This window comes from Barbus barbus, assembly GCF_936440315.1.
Source record: "Barbus barbus genome assembly, chromosome: 37".
NCBI lineage: Eukaryota > Metazoa > Chordata > Actinopteri > Cypriniformes > Cyprinidae > Barbus > Barbus barbus.
In genome coordinates, this window is record NC_136715.1 from 1,803,818 (window position 1) to 1,821,732 (window position 17,915).

The 17,915-nt window shown below is 32.0% G+C and overlaps 1 protein-coding gene across 3 annotated transcripts in view; it reads left to right on the forward strand.

The window, feature by feature from the left end:
- The window catches only part of LOC306857172 (CLIP-associating protein 1-B-like), a 56,502-nt gene that overhangs the window by 22,975 nt on the left and 15,612 nt on the right, over window positions 1-17,915 (forward strand). For 2 of the 3 annotated variants that reach the window (XM_079396922.1, XM_079396923.1), the window contains 10 exons: window positions 131-301; window positions 857-964; window positions 1,451-1,489; window positions 2,974-3,132; window positions 8,362-8,441; window positions 8,545-8,568; window positions 10,998-11,242; window positions 12,491-12,554; window positions 15,109-15,272; window positions 16,920-16,998. In XM_079396922.1, the coding sequence (XP_079253048.1) occupies window positions 131-301; window positions 857-964; window positions 1,451-1,489; window positions 2,974-3,132; window positions 8,362-8,441; window positions 8,545-8,568; window positions 10,998-11,242; window positions 12,491-12,554; window positions 15,109-15,272; window positions 16,920-16,998 (1,133 nt within the window). The remainder of the gene's footprint in view (window positions 1-130; window positions 302-856; window positions 965-1,450; window positions 1,490-2,973; window positions 3,133-8,361; window positions 8,442-8,544; window positions 8,569-10,997; window positions 11,243-12,490; window positions 12,555-15,108; window positions 15,273-16,919; window positions 16,999-17,915) is intronic. The other variant, XM_079396924.1, reaches the window with a different exon arrangement.

A 17,915-nucleotide genomic window follows, 5' to 3' on the forward strand; every position in this document is an offset into this window, starting at 1 on the left:
CAGACAATTACTTTTTAAATTTTTTATTCAGGTGCGGAAACGGGTTTCCATAGATGTATGTTTATGCTGATACTAGAGTTTTATTAAATACTTTGCATAAACTGGTTTTTCTTCTCTGGTTTTCTCTTAGCTAAAGTTGTGAGTTCTCGCGCATCCTCTTCGTCCGGCTCTCTCCAGCGATCGCGTAGCGATGTGGACGTTAACGCCGCGGCTAGTGCCAAATCACGAATGCCTGCTGTTGCCGCTACCGCCCCCTTCAGCTCAGCCGCGGCACTGCCGCCCGGTTCCTACGCCTCTCTGGGTAAAACAACCCACACTTACATGTTTAGAGCGGTGGAGAACAGTAATCAGAGTAAATACTGATGTCATTTTATGTGATTTTGTCATTTTTATTAGTAGTTTTTATATTTCTAAAATAATTTTAATTTGTTTCAGTTTTACTTTATTTCAGTTAGTAATTTTTGTACTTCAGCATATTGTTGCAAAGGCAGCAATATCTATATTTTATTTCAGCTTTATTTAAATTATTCAGTTTTATCTTTGTTTTCAGTTAAAATTTTAGTCATTTTATGTGCTTTTGTAATTTTTGTTACTTTTTTTTTAGATATTCTTAAATTTATATTTCAATTTGTTTTACTTCAGTTAGTAATATTCATACTAATAGCTTAAACTATTAAAAAACATTCTTGTAGTTTTTAATCAGATATTTATATTTAACTTTTATATATTAAAAATATGAATGCATAAAAAAAAGTTATTAAAAAATATGAAAATAAATGTTTTTTTAGTTACTGAAATGATTTTTGCGTTCATCTATAATTTTACGGTTCTGTATTTTTTCTCTGTCCTTCTGCAGGTCGTGTGCGAACAAGACGACAGAGTTCAGAGACTGCAGCTGGGGGCGGAGCTTCTGTGACTGACAGTAGGGGGCGGAGCCGAGCCAAAGCTGTGTCCCAATCACAACGTGAGTTTTTGGTTACATCATCCTGTTCAGCTGTCCTCGATCAGGATTTATGCTTGTCAATCAAATATCTTTACACAGAAATTATAGAAATATTATAGAGACAATTAAAGGGATAGTTCACCAAAAAAAAAAAAGGACTTTCATGTCTGATTTTATTGCAAATATTAATTTTTCGTCTTTAGGTGAGTAAATGATGGCAGTGTTTTCATTTTACGGTGAACTGTCCCTTTAAACAAATGATAAACCTTGATCAAGAGATGTACAGTATGCTGTAATATCATTGGCTGCAGTGTAATATACATTATTCTCCAGTATAATGTGGCTCTTGTGTGTTTTTGGTTGACATCCCTTTTAATAAAGAGATATGAACTCCATTTCTCTTCCTGTGCTTCATCATAAACATCAGCATGCTTTATATCAGCCGTAGTTCATGCTGATGCATGGACTCATGGGTAATGTAGTTTCTCTTCACTGTCCTGCGTCAAGGATCCAGATCGGCTAATCCGGTGGGGGGTAAAACTCACGGTATGGAGTAAAACACGGATTGACGTCTGCATGCGTCCCGTCAAGAAAGCATGATCCACTGTACTGCTGCCATTGATTCCGGATGTGTTATTAATATGATTTTTGCTGTCATGTCTCTGTTTTTGTCAAGGCGAGTCAGTTCACTCTGTGTCCATCTTGGTAGCGTGCTTGGTTAGTTATTTCCAGCCAGTATAGTAATCATTAACTTCTACTAAAACTATTAAAAATGTATTTGTTAATTGAAATAAAGCTAAACTAAACTAAAAATATAAATATTAAATAACAAAAATGTATTAAAAATGTTTTAATAATGCTTTGCAACTAAATGAAATAAGTTGAAGTATGAAAATTACTAAATGAGATAAAACTAAAACTGGAATGTAAAATAATGTTTTAAAAATAAATTAAAATTATTTAGAAATATAAAAAATTAACAAAACTGACAATAAAGTAGTTGTGTAAATTTTTTTTTCTAAAAATGAAAAAAAAAAAAAATTAAATAAAATAAAACTATAGAAATATTAAAAGAAAACACATTTACTAAAAATTAAGCTAAAACCAAAAATATTATGTAAAAAATAAATAAAAATGACAAAAGCACATAACATAATTAAAATTAAGCTAAAACTGAAAAATAATGTAAAAAATTTTAAATGTAAAAAATATTTTTAAAAATGAAAGCTAATAAAAATGACAATCACATAACACAATTAATCAAATTAAGCTAAAACTGAAAAATAATTTAAAAAATGTAATTAAATTTTTTTGTTTAGCAATATTTAAAAAAATTTAAATTAATAAATATGATAGTTAGTAAAAAATTAAGCTGAAACTGATTTTCAGATATTTTTATTTTATTTTAACAATGTTAAAACTGTTCAGAAGTTTTTCTTAAAAACTAATAAAAAAGACAAAAGAACATAACAAAATTACTAAAAATTAAAAAAGCCAATTCAAAATGTTAATAAGAAACTCTAATAGATATAAAAGAGTATATATAAATAATATTAAAATAACACTGTTTCCAGCTTTGTGCATTCAACTCCGTCTGTTTGAAGTGAGAAAGACCAAATTTTGTTTGTTGAAAATATAATAATCTCAATAACTCATCAGGAATAACAATAACAATGCCAACATTTATTGTGATCCTGAAGTTCAAATCATGCAAAAAGCACATTTTCTGTCTGTAAAAACAAAGCCTATTTTGTAAACAAATGCTATTATGTAAAATAATCTCTTAAAAATATTCATAATATAATGATAAACTTTACAGAAGCTTGCTATAATAAGTGTTATGTTTTCTCCATTTATCAATGAACGAGTGGACGTCTCTGCCTTACACAGCCTCTGTTTATGTGTCCGATGCATGGGCTGCTCCCATCCGCTTGTATTGATGTACTCTACACTTATACAGCATTTACAGTAACACTGACATTAAATCAAGTCACAGAACACCGTTTAAGTTAAGTGTATCTGTGTTACAGCGGGCAGCCGCTCTAGTTCACCTGGGAAGCTCTTGGCTCGCTCTTCCATGAGAATCCCTCGATCCGCCAGATCCGCTGGAGCGCCGTCGGACAAACGCAGTAAGATCCCGCGCAGTCAAGGCTGCAGCCGAGAGACGAGCCCCAGCCGCGCGCGAGACGGTAAGACATTTACACCTTTGTGTTGAATATTTAAAGGGCTGCTATTGTGCAAAATCCACTTTTACATGGTGTTTGGATGTAAATACCTACAATGATAAAAATCCACCCTCTGCTTATTTTTAAATCTCTATTAAACCAAATCCATCTCGTTAGACCTGCCGTTTTGATTCTCTGAGCAGTGTGACATCACATTGTTTAGGCCCCGCCCACAGCCACTGACTGACACCGCCTTATTAGCAGAAGCCCCGCCCTGAGTGAGCCGCACACAGTCTGCCATGCTTATCTTCACGCTAGAGCATTTAAAAGCAGCATTCAAGTTAGGAATGTCTTCTTATTAAAGCTATAGAAGTTATTCAGTCAAGAGTAGTGTTCAGCGGTTGAGTAAGTGCATTTGTTCAGCAACCAACGTCGCAAACAATATAGTCGCGATCTCATGACAGAACACAGAGCGGCTTGTTTGTCGCTGTTTTCAGATCATTGGCGGCAGCGCATCCGCAATGAGGAGCGAGCACGTGGTTGCCAGATTGCAAACAAATAAGCGAAACAGAAAATGTATCCTTGTAACAATGAAGCTCTGATTCGGGGATTTAAACTCTTGATATCTGGCAACCGCACTTATGAAAGCTTGCGTAGTAGAGGAGTGTAAAGCAATCCGCAATAACATTTTGTCTCCTTTTTTTGACGAAAATAAAAAGGGGTTTTTGTTAAAGTTTTTATTTTTTGAATACATTTTAGTCTCATAGTTTTCGTTAACAAAATCAACACTAGTCAAGAGCGATTTTGAGTTTTTATTAATCGCTTGCCTCATATTAACAGCTTAGACAGCAGTATAGTATAGCTAGCAGTATAATACTACATATTACGCTGCTGCCACGTAATACACAGATCTAATATAAACATGCGATTTCTTTCCCAGCTGTTTACCTTCACAGACATAACCGACTGTGTAACATGTTTTTAACATAAACTTGTGTGTATTTAACAGTTTAAGCGCAATAAGACATGAAAGAGAACTTAGTTTAGTGCTCACATGTGACAGCCGCTTTCTGTGTGTGTGCGCTCAGAAAACCCTATATCAGAGGTTTACACTATGGCTTTAAAACGCATGATTTCAGCGCGATAGACATGATAATCAAAACCAAACAGATGTTTTTATCAGAGTATCTGAGGTACGAGAAGTAAAGGCACAGCCCTGTTCTGGAAAAGTGGGCGGGGAGCAGCAGCTCATTTGCATTTAAAGAGACACGCACGAAAACAGCCTGTTTTTGCTTCCACTCAAAATAGGCATTTTCAAAATGATATAATAAATGATCTGTTGGGTATTTTGAGCTGAAACTTCACAGACACATTCTGGGGACACCTGAGACTTATATTACACCTTGTAAAAAGTGGCATAATAGGGGCCCTTTGAACACTGAAGTCTGCATGACAAATGATCTCCTACAATGATCTCCTGCTCATCACACAGTATGCTTGCTTTTTCTTTAGTTATGAAGTGAATGAGCAGCCAAATGCTCTGTAAGTGGGTTACAACTGTGCATAATCTAGTAAGCACTGACCGGCCTATTATCCATGTGACCCAGTGCAGTCTGTGATCAATGTGAGCAGCGCTGCATGTCACTGTCATTCATGTGATCCAGTCGATACGTCTCACAGCTGCAGTCGTTCTTCTCTCTGTTTGTCTTCATGTCAATGTCGTTGTGGTGGACATCTATGAGCATCATTTACTGCAGATAAACTCAAAGTGTGTTCTTCTTTACATGCAATTGTTTGTAACTGAGCTGAAAACTTTGTTATTCTTTTTCATTTGACTGTTGTTCATTATGTTTGATTGAGCATATTATATTATATTTATTATGTTATATTATATACATTTTGTCATTAAGATGAGGAATTTGGATTTAAATCATTATTATATTATATATATTATTTTATATTATTATAATATTATTTTTATAAACGTTATGTCACATTTTTATGATTATCTTGAAAGGGGAAGTTGAATTTAAATATGTTTTAAGCTACACTTCACATCTGAAGACTATTGTTTTGTTATTTGATTGTTCTGTTCTCTATAGTTCATTACATTTGGTTGAATTTTTTCTATTAGTTTTGTTTGTTTGTTCATTTCAAAATAAAAGTGCATGTTTAAAAATATAACAAAATATACAACTACTACTTCTAATAACAATAGTTATTATAATTATTATTATTATTTGTATGTTTGTATTTATTTTTTGTCATTTTTATTATGTTTTGAAAGGGAAAGTTGAATTTAGATACTACTACTAATTTATTTAATATTATCATTTGTATTTTTGTTTTATTATTATAATTAATTATTACTTGTATATTTTAATTTTTTGTCATATTTTTATGATTGTCTTAAAAGAAGTTGAATTTTAATATCATGTTTTAAGCTGCACTTCGCCATCTGATCTATTAATATTTCTGCTGTCATGTCTTCCTCACGGTCTCATTCTACCTGCATGTTTCTCCTCTGCTGACTCCTGCTGCGTGTGTGTGTGTGTGTGTGTGTGTGTGTGTGTGTGTGTGTGTGTGTGTGTGTCAGTGCGGGGCAGTCGTATCCCGCGGCCCAGCATGAGTCAGGGCTGTAGTCGTGACACGAGTCGAGAGAGCAGCAGAGACACCAGCCCGGCTCGAGGGTTCAGTCCGCTGGGTAAGAGACCAAAACCAGACCAGACCAGACTCCTGCGCATGTCTTTACTCACACTGCAGCTTTGAGGAGTTTGGATTTAAAAGTTTTTGTTTCACCTTTAATTTCCCATGAAACATTAGGATTGAATAATATGACTAAAAATATATATGCTAACATTTTTCTGCCTTTGTTTTGATGATATTCATATACAGGTCAATAGCAGTGTAATCACTGATATACTATTATAGTTTTAATTTGTATTTTTAATTAATTTTGTGTGTTTTCATATTTATTAGTTTTTAAATGTCTATATAGGTTTTATTAATTTTTAGTAAAATTTCAGTTATTTTAATACATCAAGTTTAGATAATGACTAGTCAACTAGCTGAAATAAAATCATATTACATTACATTATTTGTATATTTTTATTCATTTAGTCCTTTTTATAACTTTCTTAAAGGTTGAATTTGAATATAAATAATAGTAGTAATATATTATATTATTATTTGTATATTTGACATATTTTATATGATTTTTTTTTAAAGGGAAAGTTGAATTGAATTATTATTAATCATTATTATCACTATTATTAATATGGCAAATTATAATTTTTATGTTTTATTTCTTTTCATATTTATTTCAAGTAGCAAAAATGTTTTTTTTAATGGTTTTAGGTTTAGTTAACTATAATAAACCTGGTTATTATTTATGCACTTGTTCTGAAATGGTGTCAGAATATTTGATCATTTTCATTTTAATGCACCAATAACAACACATAAAACAACAGCATTATGTTATCTACTTGTATATTTACTGCATCTTAATACATAAGAAATCTATCACATGGAGACTTCATAAACATTTTGAACTTGGTGGCCAAATTGAAAGGCTATTAAAATGATTGCTATATTCACAGTGTTGCCTAATTTTATATTGCGGGCTAAATCTGTCATCCAGTCCTTCCTCAAACTCTAAAATTGGCCCAGTTCATTTCATATATGAATAAACTGTAATGTGTCACTAGAAAAATGCAGTTTTGTTTCTGAAATGTGTGTGACCTGATCCTTCCCAGCGTCCCACAGACACTCTCGCTCCACCAGCGCGCTGACGGGCGGCGACGTCCTGCAGACAGGTGATCGCACAAGTCCGGGTCACGGCACCAGATTCCAGATCATCCGTGTTTTTAACAGGGCTCCTGCTGAAGCTGTTCAGAAGTGTATCTGTCAGTCACATCCAGGTTTAGAGCGAGCTTTAGCAGGTGTAGACTCACCAGATGAGCTCAAACACACGGTGGCGCCAGAGACCAGCTCTGCATTCACTGTCACTAGTGAAGCTTTAACACCAGCTCAGTTTCCCTGGATGTGAACTGGATGGTTATTTTGCACCTTTGTATCTTTTTGTTTCATTTATGCTTGATGTATTTTTGTGCTTTCTTTTTTATTGTGAAATGTGTTTTTTTTTATTGCATTGATGTCATAATACTGGAAAGGCCAGTTAATCAGCTGAAGTTTGGAGATTTTGAGATTATTGGCAGAAGTGTGTTATTTCTGCCTTTTCCAAAATCTACTTGCAGCCTTGTCAAAGTGTAAGCATGCATGTTAGTGTATTTTATTTTATTTTTAATGGAATATTATGTCAAGTTTTTATTTTTGTGAAAATAAATTTGCTATCATACAATTTTAATATACAGTGGGGTCCAAAAGTGTATTAATTTATATTTTGTACTTTTCTAATATAATAATAAAAAAGAAATAAATAAATTGTTATCAGCTTAGCAATTGAATCACAAGTTGAATAACACACGAACATAATCCTCAGAATCAGACAGAAAGAGATTTCTTGTCCATTTGACATTTATTCATTCATTCTGATTATATTCATATACAGATCAGTATCAGTTTTTAGTAATATTTTGAATTATTTTTTATTTTATATCTTCTATTGTCATTTTAGTAAAAATATTTAGTAATTTTTTTGTTTTTGTCATTTTTATTATTTTTACTTATAGTAGTTTTTATTCATTTTTATTTCCTTTTTAAATATAATTATTTTAGTACATCACGTTAAGCTAATTAAAAATTAGAAATTATTTTGTTAAAATATATATTTTTTAAAATCAATATTTTATTTCAGTTAAGGAGTGCCAAATGTTTTTAGTTTTACTTAAATATTTTAATATGTATGCATTCGCTCTGTATTAGTTTATTTATTCATGTAATTCATGCATTCATTCAAAATCCTAAAACTTGGTTTATTTCCAGATTTGAATCATTAATCATTTAAATTTAAATCATACATTTTCAGCATTATTTCAGACTGTTGGGCTCCGTTGCATATTTGTGTTTAATTTTGAAACTTTTACTGTTTTATTTTGACTTCTTGCGTTTTCTGTAATTTCTTGATTTGTTTTCTTACATGTCTGTATTGTTGTCTTGCATGTTTTCAGTCAGATCAGTCTGTGTTTGTGCGGTTGTGTGCTGTGATGCTGATGAATGAAAAGCATGCAGCGACTCTGTTTTGTTATTCTGAACATTGAAGTGTGGTTACTGATCTCTCTCTGTCTCTGTCAGATCGGTTCGGTCTCATCCATCAGGCCATGCGGATCTTGAACACGGGCACAGAGGTGGAGGCGGCCGTGGCAGACGCTCTGGTGAGAATCATGTCCTCCATCTCCAGTCTGATTATCATCCGTCATCATATTCCTGATGTCTTTGTCTTTACTTTCCCTCTGCGTTTGTCTGGAAACCCTGCAGCTTTTAGGAGACTCCAGGACTAAGGTAGTTGATTTATGGACACCTGATTGAGTGTTTTCTCTCTCAAAATCTTCACCATCATTTCTTTAATAATACAATCATGTCTGTGGGATGTCATACAAACGTATAATATAGGATAAAAAGTGAGATGAGAATATTTCAACGTGTTTTAATTGGCATGAAAACAATGTCCTAATGCAAAAAAGTCTTAAAATAGCCTTAATTTTCTCTAAAAATATATATATAATGTATGTATGTATTTATGTATTTATTTATTTATTTTTGCTTGCGATCATAAGTTTGGGGTCGGTAAGATTTTTAAAAATGTTTTTAAAAGAAGTCTCTTCTGCTCACCAAGGCTGCATTTATTTGGTCAAATATACAGTAAAAATTGTGAAATATTATTACAATTTAAAATTTCTGTTTTCTATGTGAATGTGTTAAAATGTAATGTATTTCTGTGATCTGCAGCTGTATTTTCTGCATCATTATCCAGTCTTCAGTGTCACATGATCTTCAGAAATCATAATAATATACTGATTTACTTCTGATTATTATCAATGTTGGAAACAGATGAGCTGCACAATATTTTTGTGGAAACTGTGATATATTTTATTTTTCAGGATTCACAGATGAATAGAAAGTTCAAAAGTACAGCATTTATTTGAAATGGAAACTTTTGTAACATAAACGTCTTTACTGTCACTGTTAATAATTAGTAATATTATTTAATAGCATATAAAAATATTTAAAATAATTTTAATATATTTTAAAATATAACTGTGATTTCAAAGCTGAATTTTCAGCATTATTACTCCAGTTACATGATCCCTCAGAAATCATTGTAATATACTAACTTGCTGCTCAAAAAACATTTAGTATTATTATTATGTTGAAAACGGCTGAATATAATTTTTTCAGGTTTCTTTGATGAATAAAAAGGTAAGAAGAAAAACATTTATCTGAAATATAAATCTTTTGTAACATTATAAATGACTTTATCATCACTTTTGATCAATTTAATGCTTCCTTGCTAAATAAAAGTTTATCTGAAAAGTCTGAAAAAAAAAAAAATTATTATACTGACTCCAAGCTTTTGAATAATGCTGTAAAGATAAATGCTGATCTTTGGATCTTTCTATTCATCCAAAAATCCTGAAAAAATGTGCTCAACTGTTTTAAATATTGATAATAATAATAATACAAATCAGCATTGCTTCACTCGCCGGGATTCCTGTTTACGAGTGACGACACGCAATATCATCGGTCGCTGCGGAGAAGCGGATAACCCGTACTGGATCATCTTTTTTTTTTTTTTGCGACGGGCATGGAGAGAAAGACGTGGTTGCTTCTTGCCTCTCTCTGTTTGATTTTTTCTTTGTCCTTCCTTATTTATTCCTGGGGTCATGGCTACTCCAGTCCAGTGCTCCCAATAACGTGTGAATCAGTTAAAGGCACGTGCGCATTTGGCTGTTCACTTAATGTCGCGTCATTTCCTCTGCCCCTATTTTTCCCCTCTGGTCTGTCTGTCTAGTATCATAACGTTATGTGACAACTATCTCTTGTGTGCTTCAAGACTCCAATTTTGGTCGGAGAAGCAATGAATCGTACAAGAAATCACTTAAGCTAAAATATTTAGTTGCTTTATTGCTGTTGATGTCAGGAAATGTGCAGCCAAACCCAGGCCCAGACACCTCTATAGGCTTTAACACCCCAGCAGATTTTAAAGAAAGGTCTGGTCTTGGTTTCTTTCATGTGAATGTACGCAGACTTGTTCCTAAAATGATAAAGAAATTAATGTTCTATATTTGCAATCCATGAAACTTAATAAGCTGTTCTCATTGGTCGCTTTTAAGAGGATGTTGGCTGACTTGGAGGCAGCCACATCTAGCTGTAGATGTTTTGCCTGATGTGTTATGCATTGTGGATTTACTTTTTCAGTTGTTTTATGTTATTATTATTTTTGTGTATTTTGTTTATGTATGTATGTATGGTTGTACAAGAGATTTTTAATCTCAATGAGTTTCTTCCTGGTTAAATAAAGGTAATTAATAAACAAATCTTAAACAGTAAATCAGTATATTAGAATGATCATGTGACACTGAAGACTGGAGTAATGATGCTGGAAATGAACTTTTCAGCTTTGAAATCACAGAATTAAATAAAATATATTCAAATGGAAAGCAGTTATTTTAAATAGTAAAAATATTTCACAATATTACTGCTTTTGCTGTACTTTGGATCAAATAAATGCAGGCTTGGTGAGCAGAAAAACCTTCTGTAAAAAACATTAAAAATCTTACTGTTCAAAAACTTTTGACAGTGTAATTTTTCAGAAACATCCATGACCGTCAATCCTTTGCATGTCTCTTTTGTGTTAGATTAGTGCTGCATGCATCGTGGCGTAATCTGAGTAATATTTGACAGACGTGTGTGTGGTTTATGTGCTGCAGCGGAGGCCGATGCGCCGGCGGTATGAATCTCCCAGCATGTATTCGGATGACGACGCTAACAGCGACGCGTCCAGCGCCTGCTCCGAGCGCTCCTTCAGCTCGCGTAACGGTGCCGCCCCGCATTACCTGCGTCAGACGGAGGACGTGGCCGAGATCCTGAACCACTGTGCCAGCTCCAACTGGTCCGAGAGGAAAGAGGGGCTGCTGGGACTCCAGAACCTGCTGAAGAGCCAAAGAGTGCTCAGGTACAGACATCAACTACACCGCGAAAGAGATTTTTTAATAAGAATAAGAATAAGAATTTGTAGTGCTGTCAAACGATTAATCGCATCCAAAATAAAAGTTTTTGTTTGCATAATATATGAGTGTGTACTGTGTATATTTATTAATTATATATAAATACACACACATGCATGCATATATGTTGTTTATATATTATATACAGTATAATATAAAATATAAATATATATACATGTAAATATTTTCAAAATATACTGTATGTGTGTGCATTTATATATACATAATAAATAAACACAGTACACACATATATTATGTAAACAAAAACGTTTATTTTGGATGCGATTAATCGTTTGACAGCACTAATAATTTTATATATTTCTTGTAATATTTCATTACATTTAATAAAAAAAAAAATACTTTTAAGAAAATAAATTACTAACATCAGCCAAAATATTTATATCTGTTTATTATATATTATTTAGTTTGATAATTTACAGTAAGTAAAAAAATTAGTAATCTGTATTCTTTTAATTTTATTAAACAAAATGTATGAAGAGTCTTCAGGTACATCCGGCATCTACTACACTGGTTACTCCAATATAAAATAAAAATTATATATATTTATTTACTTATGAACATTTTATTAAAATTATTTTATTAAAAAAATTTAATTACTAATATCAGTCCACATCTCTAAATATGTGCACCTTTTTAATTATTTAGTTTGATTATTTAAATTTGATAAAAATATAAATTGTTTTAATTTTACTAAAACATTTTATTAATAAATAAATTACTAAGAGTCCTCAGGTACCATGCAGCATTAACTACACTGGTTACTAAGAACAGAAAAAAAAAAAAAAAAAATATATATATATATATATACATATATACACACACACACATATATGTATGTATATATATATATGTGTGTGTATATAATTTTATTTATTTTTTCAATATTTTAATTTTAATAAAAAAAACATTTTTTTTTAATAATTAAATTACTAATATCAGTCCAAATTTCTATATCTCTACACCTTCTTAATTATTTAGTTTGATCATTTCAATGTATATATAAATTTAGTATAATTTAGTTTGACATTAAATATCACTTTAGAAGTGCTTTTTTATTTATTTCTGATGATAATCCCATTTGAAGTTTTTCGATTTTGATGTGAACAATATGATTGTGTTTTTTGCTTAGAAAGTGAAGTATGAATCTGAACTGATGTGATGTCTGTGTGTTTCAGTCGTGTGGAGCTGAAGAGACTGTGTGAGATCTTCACCCGGATGTTTGCAGATCCTCACAGCAAGGTGACCTTTCATCATTTTCATTCATTCATTCACAGTTTCATTAAATAATGTTTATGTTTGTTTTGACTTCTAATGCTGATGACTTTTGTTCTGTTTTATGTTCTGGTGTTGCTTTGGGCCGATGCATCAGAGAGTAAGTGTTTCAAACCTGAAAATCTTGGCAAACAAATACATTTTAAAAACTTGGGGCCGCTCACACGAGTGTTATTTTAGTACCTTTGAGATACTATTATAGTTTTTAAAATCTATTTTAATTGGTTTTATTTTTGTGTTTTCAGTTTAAATTTTTTTTTTTTTTTTTTTTTTGGTTCAAGTTTTAGTAATGTTGTTGTTTATAATTTTTTTAAACGTCTTTATAGTTTTATTCGTTTTTAGTTTGTTTTAGTTATTTTAATACATCATGTAAAGCTAAATGAGAAATATTGCCTTGTCAACGTGCTGAAATAAAATAATGTTATAATAATAAAGTTTATAAAGGTCATTATATTATATTATATGATTTGTATATTTTGTTATATTTTTAAAATTGTTTTAAATTATACTAAATTATACTAACAGTGTATGTGTGTGTACAGTATATATGTGTGTGTGTGTGTGTTTAGATCTCTATAAAGTTGAAAATTAAAATGTAATTAAATGTAAAAAAAATTAAATAATATTTTTTATTTCATGTTTATTTTGAATTATTGCAGTACTTCAGCTTAAAAATATGAAAATAAAAATACTAGTGCTGTCAAATGATTAATTGCGATTAATCGTATCCAAAATAAAAGTTTTTGTTTACATGTCATATGAGTGTACTGTTTATATTTATTATGTGTATATATATATATATTATATATTGCATGTATATATTTAAGGAAAAATTTTATGTTTATATATTAAAAATATTTACATGTAAATTATTGGAAGATAAATACATACAGTGGTGTGAAAAAGTATTGGCCCCTTCCTGATTTTTTTTTTTTTTTTTTTTGTATGTTTGTCACACTTTACTGTTTCAGATCATCAAACAAATTTAAATATTAATCAAAGATAACACAAGTAAACTCAACATGCAGTTTTTGAATGAAGTTTTTTATTATGAAGTGAAAACAGAATCCAAACCCACATGGCCCTGTGTGAAAAAGTGCTTGCCCCCTAAACCTAATAACTGGTTGGGCTACCCTTAGCAGCAACAACTGCAATCAAGCGTTTGCCATAACTTGCAATGAGTCTGTTACAGCGCTGTGGAGGAATTACAGCCCACTCATCTTGGCAGAATTGTTGTAATTCAGCCACATTGGAGGGTTTTCGAGCATGAACCGCCTTTTTAAGGTCATGCCACAGCATCTCAATAGGATTCAGGTCAGGACTTTGACTAGGCCACTCCAAAGTCTTCATTTTGTTTCTCTTTAGCCATTCAGAGGTGGATTTGCTGGTGTGTTTTGGATCATTGTCCTGCTGCAGAACCCAAGTTCTCTTCAGCTTGAGGTCATGAACAGATGGCTGGACATTGTCCTTCAGGATTTTTTGGTAGACAGCTGAATTCATGGTTCATTTATCACAGCAAGTCTTCCAGGTCCTGAAGCAGCAAAACAGCCCCAGACCATCACACTACCACCACCATATTTTACTGTTGGTATGATGTTCTTTTTCTGAAATGCTGTGTTACGTTTACGCCAGATGTAATGGGACACACATCTTCCTTTATGTTCTTTTTGCTCAGCAGCGGTTTTCGTCTTCGAACTTTGCCATGCAGGCCATTTTTGCCTAGTCTCTTTCTTATGGTGGAGTCATGAACACTGACCTTAACTGAGGCAAGAGAGGCCTGCAGTTCTTTAGATGTTGTTGTGGGGTCTTCTGTGACCTCTTGGATGAGTCGTCGCTGCGCTCTTGGGGTAATTTTGGTCGGCCGGCCACTCCTGGGAAGGTTCACCACTGTTCCATGTTCCAAGCACTTTTTCACACAGGGCCATGTAGGTTTGGATTTTGTTTTCCCTTAATAATAAAAAACTTAATTCAAAAACTGCATGTTGTGTTTACTTGTGTTATCTTTGATTATTTGTTTAATTTGTTTGATGATCTGAAACATTAAAGTGTGACAAACATGCCAAAAAAAAAAATAAATCAGGAAGGGGGCCAACACTTTTTCACACCACTGTACATGTAAATATTTTCAAAATATATACTGTATGTGCATATATAATATAATAATATATGTATATATAATATTTATATACATAATAAATAAACACAGTACACATACATATATTATGTGAACAAAAACTCTTATTTTGGATGCGATTAAGCATTTGACAGCACTAATAAAATACCTGAAATAAAATCATTTTTTAAATATATTTTAAATGTATTTACATTTTTTCAGTTTATTATTTTTATTTTAATGCATTAAATATCAATTAATTAATTTTATTCTGGTTCATACAGAATGTGCTGTTGCGTTCGAAAAGAAGCAGCGGCCAAAGACATGAACCAACAATTAAAACATTGAGTTCAGATGAAGTTGTGTGTGAGTGTGATACTAAAACACATCTCCCTGTGTGTTTGTCAGGTGTTCAGCATGTTCCTGGAGACGCTGGTGGACTTCATCACGTTGCACCGAGAGGATCTTCAGGACTGGCTCTTCATTCTGCTCACGCAGCTGCTGAAGAAAATGGGGGCCGATCTTCTGGGCTCCGTTCAGGCCAAAGTTCAGCGGGCCCTCGACGTCACCAGGTCTGAAACAGCTCAGCTTGCACTAGGGGTGTGCGATATCAACACAAATAATATCTGGATATTTTCTGTGATTTTATCGATAACCATAATTAGATGATATTTTACTGAGTGTGTTATTGTGCTGGTATCTTAAAGGGTTAGTTCACACCAAAATGAAAATTCTGTCATTAATTACTCACCCTCATGTCGTTCCAAACACGTAAGACCTTCGTTCATCTTCGGAACACAAATTATGATGTTTTTGATGAAATCGGAGAGCTCTCTTTTCCAATAAGTTTAAACTGATTTTTACATTTTATGGGCATTTTTACCTTTATAAAGTCATTTTTTCATTTTTTCAAGTGTCCATTATCTTTTGAGTCAAATTCTTACATTTAATCAGTCAATTAGAATAATAAGACATTTTGGCGTTTACCAAGCAAATGGTATCAATAAAATTAATCTTAGCAATGCAGAGGAAACACAGAAGCTGCATCTGAAGTGGTGTTTACACACTGTTTAGTGCAGGAGATGAATGCATTTAACCTGCAGTTACAAATGCATAAATAATGTGTTGATATTTTAAACAATAATATGATAATAAAATGATATTTTAAATAATAAAATATACTTCTTTCTCAAATATACAGCTTTCCTGTAGCTCAAATAGTAGAGCATGGCGCTAGCAATGCCAAGGTCATGGGTTCGATTCCCAGGGAAAGCAAGAGCTGATAAAATGTAAAAAAAACCTGTAACTTGAATGCAATGTGAGTCGCTTTGGATAAAAGCGTCTGCTAAATGTAAATGTAAATGTAAAATATACTTTAAATGTGAAATTAAAACCGCCAGTAGGTGGCAGCAAGCCACTGTTAATAAGTGAGTCATTGCGATTGAATGGAATCATTCAGGGACAAAACACCGTTATTTTTGTTGTCGAAATAGCGCAAAAACAGGAAATGTGTCTAAAACGTAAGTCTCTTAATTAACTACTTCTTTATTGAACTGTTGGAAAAAAAATCTATATCACATTTGTAATCCTGGTAATTTTTGGAGGAAAAAAACGGCACTTTTTGTGTGAAATTGTGTGAAACTATATGAAATGATTTCTGCACCCTTATGTATTGAATTTGTGATCATTCTAAATGCATTTTAATAGACAGAATCATGCAGTGAAAGAATGCTTTTACGGTAGTATAACGTTTTTGGAAGTGACAAAGAATGTATAATTTACAGTGAATAACCGTAAATTGACATTCCCAGAATTCCCTGCTTTTCTCATCACTTTCTCATCACCACCTGCTATTGGTGGTTATCAGTGTATTACACAGGTACAAAACAGATTTTAGTACTTTAATAGCTTGATATATTAACATTACATCAGTTAATGAAATTACGGTATTTAACTGTAAATTTAAGTTAAAACCTAAAACTTTGCTACTGTATTTTTTTACTGTAAAATTCTGGCAACCACAGCTGCCGTTTTTTACCGTAAATTTTACGGAATTTCTTTTTACAGTGAACAACTATGACATCATCGCAAACGCTATATATCGCACACCCCTAGTTTGCTCTATAAAGCGTTCAAGAGTGTTCAGCAGTGAACTGTATTTCTGTATTTTTGTCCTGTAGTCGATATTTATTTTGTGCTTTCCGTCCTGGTTTTCGCAGGGACTCTTTTCCGTACAATCAGCAGTTCAATATCCTGATGCGGTTTATCGTGGATCAGACTCAGACCCCAAACCTCAAGGTTGGTCCAGACTTTTTCTAATTTCCCAACGTTTTCCTGCTCCGCTTCAATTGAGCTCATAACCAGCGTCCAAAAATAACTTTTAATGTCCATCAAACCACCAAATTAAAACATTTTGAATAAAAATTATATTTGAAATAATACTAACAATACAATTTAAAATAAAATAGAAAAATAATATTTAAATAATGCTATCTGAAATATTATTTATAATAAATTAGCTTCCTTGCTGAATGTCTGGTTTATACATTTCGTATGATTGCCATTAAACTTTTAAACACCATTGTTAACACATTGTTAATGCATTTGCTAATTTTAACTAACAGTGAGCAATTTATTTGTTACAGTATCTATTAATGCTTATTATTGTTAGATAATAAAAATACTGTTCATTAGTTCATGTTTCTCAGACCCATTAAATATTAGCAAATACTTTTAACTGTAATAATGTATTAATAGATGTTGAAATTATTATTAACTAAGAATAATAAGTGGTTAGAAATCAACTTTATTGTAAACAGTGTTGTATGGCATCACTGAAGTACTATTATAGTTTTTATTAATATTTGTTTCTATTAATGTTTTTAATCAATATTTAAATATTTTTTACATTTCTATTTTCTATTTGTTTTGTATTTTTTCTGCATAGTTTTTATTTGAGTTTTAGTTTTTAGTACGTCATGTTAAACTAAATATAAAAATGAGAAATGTTGCCTTGGAAACTAACTGAAATATAATACATTTTTATATTTTATTTCATTTAACGTTTATTTTCAAATGTTTTATTCCTAGTTAACTATAATAACCCTGATTGTAGTTTTATCAAACCATTTGAATGTCTTTGAATCATTCCTGTTGATTATGAAGACATTTCCTAAGTCCTCATAATTAAAATAGCTTAAAAACATACTAAACAA